Source organism: Sphaeroforma arctica, assembly GCF_001186125.1.
Source record: "Sphaeroforma arctica JP610 unplaced genomic scaffold supercont1.612, whole genome shotgun sequence".
In the NCBI taxonomy this organism is placed as follows: Eukaryota; class Ichthyosporea; order Ichthyophonida; genus Sphaeroforma; species Sphaeroforma arctica.
Genome location: NW_014039946.1, coordinates 6,205 through 9,754, shown reverse-complemented (window position 1 = coordinate 9,754; position 3,550 = coordinate 6,205). Strand labels below are relative to the sequence as shown.

The window sequence follows — 3,550 nt, the reverse complement described above, 5'->3', positions numbered from 1 at the left end:
TCCAAATTGTAGTGTCAAACAGCGACTGAAATTGGTGGTCTGGAGTAGAAAAACACTGCTTAGATTGTAACGGACATTATTTAATAATAGTTGTACTGACAAGAATGAACTGTTTCCACAAAATAATGAAATACAATCGAACTCAAATGCTGAATTGACAATAATTACGAACATAATCGAATAGATGATCATTGAAAATGCTCAGCACACGAACAAAGAAATCCCTGATAATTAGCATTTTTAATTGGCAATGAGCTATTTTAACACTGATGATTAGATATTTTGACACTGATAATTAGCCATTTTAACTGACAATTAGCTATTTCAACACTGAAAACTAGCTATTTTTCTCAGGTTTGCCCTTGCGACCTACTTGAATCACATGAGAAAACATGCAATCAATACAGAGACAATGCTAGGACTCGGACCCAAGGCATATGTTTTTGTGCTCCAAAGCAAACACTGCGAAAAGTGTCGCCTCATGATTTATTGCTAAGTTAAGTGTCGCTGCAGGTTCCATTAAATTCCCCCTATATATCCAGCGTAGATCCAACCCAATACTAGTATATATTTATATATATATATATATCTACCAACACAACCAACTCCGCAAACTTATCATGCACGGCATTTTCATATATGAATTTAACGGCGAGAGTCAGCTTAGAGGCACACTACTAGTTCTTGGCAGCTACTTAGTCATAATACCAACAAACGTCTTGGATTATTCTCAAGGTACATCAACGAGCTCTCTCAGTCCATTGCTACATCAAACTCACAAGTTCAATCAAAACTCAGTCTTAGCACCAGATCCCCAGCCCACTCGATATTAGTCCACATTAGCATCGGGACCCACAGTCTTCCACAGGAACTCGTAGGTAAGCGCCTGCATAAAGGCCTGTTGCTTGTTATCGGCCGCTCCCTTATGGCCTCCCTCAATATTCTCATAGTAGTACACAGGGGATGCTACACAACCCTGCTTACTCTGCGCATCCACCAGGGCCTTCACCATCTTGCGTGCGTGTGCGGGGTGCACCCTATCGTCTCGAGTGCTTGTGGTGAAGAGGATGGGAGTGTCGATCACACTCTCGCTGAACGAGTCTTGGGCCTGTTCGCCAGAGCTATGTAGCAGAAGATACATGGGTGGGGTGAGAAGAATCACTATGCTGTTGTCTGATATCAGCGCCATGCAGGTGCGCAGAGGCATGTACCGCCTATGAGACTACTGTTCGAATATATAGTAGTCGGCTGGTTGTACTGTAGTATGCGACCGAACGTACGACTGAGGCTTGCTGTATACCAAGCCATAAAGTGTGGGCAATGTAGTGGAGATTCGCGAACGCCGCTATGACTGTACGTAGTCACGTCGTTTAGAATAAGAATATGGCAGAACACAACACAACACAACACAAGGTGTGGACATGAATAGGCCTGTAGGTAATCATGTGTAACGTTTGTCTTACCCCTGTCCAGTCATCTCCAACAAGACGTGGTATGCAGAGTACTTGTGCAGGAATTCGTCCCAATCGGCTGTGTCGGGATTACCGTACTCAGCCATCCAACTAGCGCCCGCCAGAAGAGTGTGATACCTGCGCATGTCCAGCAGAGGCACCGCACAGTGTATCGCACCCCACAGTCCCTATGGTGGACAATTAAAGAGGACAGGTCAGTCAGTGCACGTCTGGGTTTGTCGGCCGCACTGCTGGTCGACGATGCCATTCTACGCACACAGGCGAGATGCACACAGGTTTCTTGGTAGGTACCGATTGACCACGAAAACCTAAACCCTAGACCACTAGGAGGCCTGCACATTAGGACCACTGGCCATGTATCATGTGCGTAACTACGATATAGTGACATGTACGTGTGCTAAGCTCACACGTTACGATCGACCTAATTACAAATATAACTATAATAGAATCTTGATCGATTAGTACGAGGGTCACAGATACCCATTTTTATATACCTACCACGAACATGACTTCTACACCAATACCAATAAATTGATATTTAAATACCAATAAATTGATATTTAAATACCAATAAATTGATATTTAAATACCAATACATCTATATTTAAATACCAATACATTGATGTTTAAAGACCAATCCATTTATATTTAAAGACCAATACTTTTGTATTTAAACACCAATACATTTATATTTAAATACCAATACATTTATAATTATATACCAATACATTCATATACAAATACCACTCACATGGCTTAGGGTATACCAGGGAACAGCATTCAGTACTAGTACCGTAGACTCTCTCAGATACTGCCCACTAGATAACCCCTAAACCTTAAACCCTGGAACCTTAAATAGCTGAGACACACTATTTATCACACGTGTGAAAAACTACGCTGCAGTGCCATGTACCTATGTATAGCTAACACGGCACGTGGTAGTTTAGGATTTCAGGGTTTCTTGTGAACCCTGACTAGGGTTCTCAATACCTGCACCGCTACCCACGAGCAGGCCCCATTCGCAAACACTTCGCGAACTGTCCTTCTGTCACACATGTCATGCATCGCTCAATAAGGCATGCTTAGGGTTTTAGGGTTTTAAGGTCTCCATGTACTATACATAAAAGCATATATGACTCGCAGTAGGGGCTAACCTTGGGTTGTTGCACCAGCATGTTGCCCATTAAAAGGCCACCATTCGACCCCCCTCTAGCTGCCAAATGCTTTGGAGACGTGATCCCCTCTGTAGTTGAAGATTTAGGGTTACGGGTTCAGGGTTTAGGGTTTTAGATCCCCTCTGTTGCTGAAGTTAGTATATTTTCTGAGTTAGATACATCCGAAAGATCCTGTTGCTGGAATGATAATAAAATCTTCCACACCCGTGCTTCCCGAATTAGCACGGTTTAGATATCCATACCAATAGCCATATATACATATAAATACATACATACAAACATACAAACATATACATATATATACATACACACACACACACACACACACACACACACATATATATACATACACATATACACACACATATATATATATATATATAAGCCATACACCAGATACACAGCACGAGTTCAACAAATAGACCAATACACACATACGTGCTATCAGGTCCCTTGCCACAGCTATGAAGTCGTCGTACGCGTTCTGTCGCTTCTCTCTCAGAGCACTGCGGTGCCATTTCGGGCCGTATTCGCCTCCGCCTCTGATGTTAGCGGTTACATAACAACCACCACGCTCCAACCAGCCAGCCCCCTGTCGACAAGAGTACGAGTATATACCAAAATAGGATTATGCTTGGGTGTAGGTAGGTATAAGTAGGTATATAAACGTACATAATACAAGTAGTGGTAGATACGAGAACTGATCGGATTACGAGTGCACGTCATTGGGTGCGTAATACAAGCGCACGCTGTCAGCCAACCAGCCCCCTGAAAGGACATCATGACGAGTATATACCAATGGGTATTTGGACATACTACAAACAATAAAGTACACACAAAGCGCAGACACCATATCTATATAATATATTATAATATAATATACTATATATATATATATATATA

The 3,550-nt window shown here is 42.2% G+C and overlaps 1 protein-coding gene across 1 annotated transcript in view; it reads right to left on the bottom strand.

The window, feature by feature from the left end:
- Nucleotides 1-377: 377 nt before the first annotated feature.
- The window catches only part of SARC_07602 (hypothetical protein), a gene marked incomplete at its 5' end in the record, with an annotated part of 9,224 nt that continues 6,051 nt past the window's right edge, over nucleotides 378-3,550 (bottom strand). The window contains 4 exons of the mRNA XM_014298449.1: nucleotides 378-1,121; nucleotides 1,464-1,639; nucleotides 2,627-2,715; nucleotides 3,086-3,239. Coding sequence (XP_014153924.1) covers nucleotides 830-1,121; nucleotides 1,464-1,639; nucleotides 2,627-2,715; nucleotides 3,086-3,239 — 711 coding nt within the window. The remainder of the gene's footprint in view (nucleotides 1,122-1,463; nucleotides 1,640-2,626; nucleotides 2,716-3,085; nucleotides 3,240-3,550) is intronic.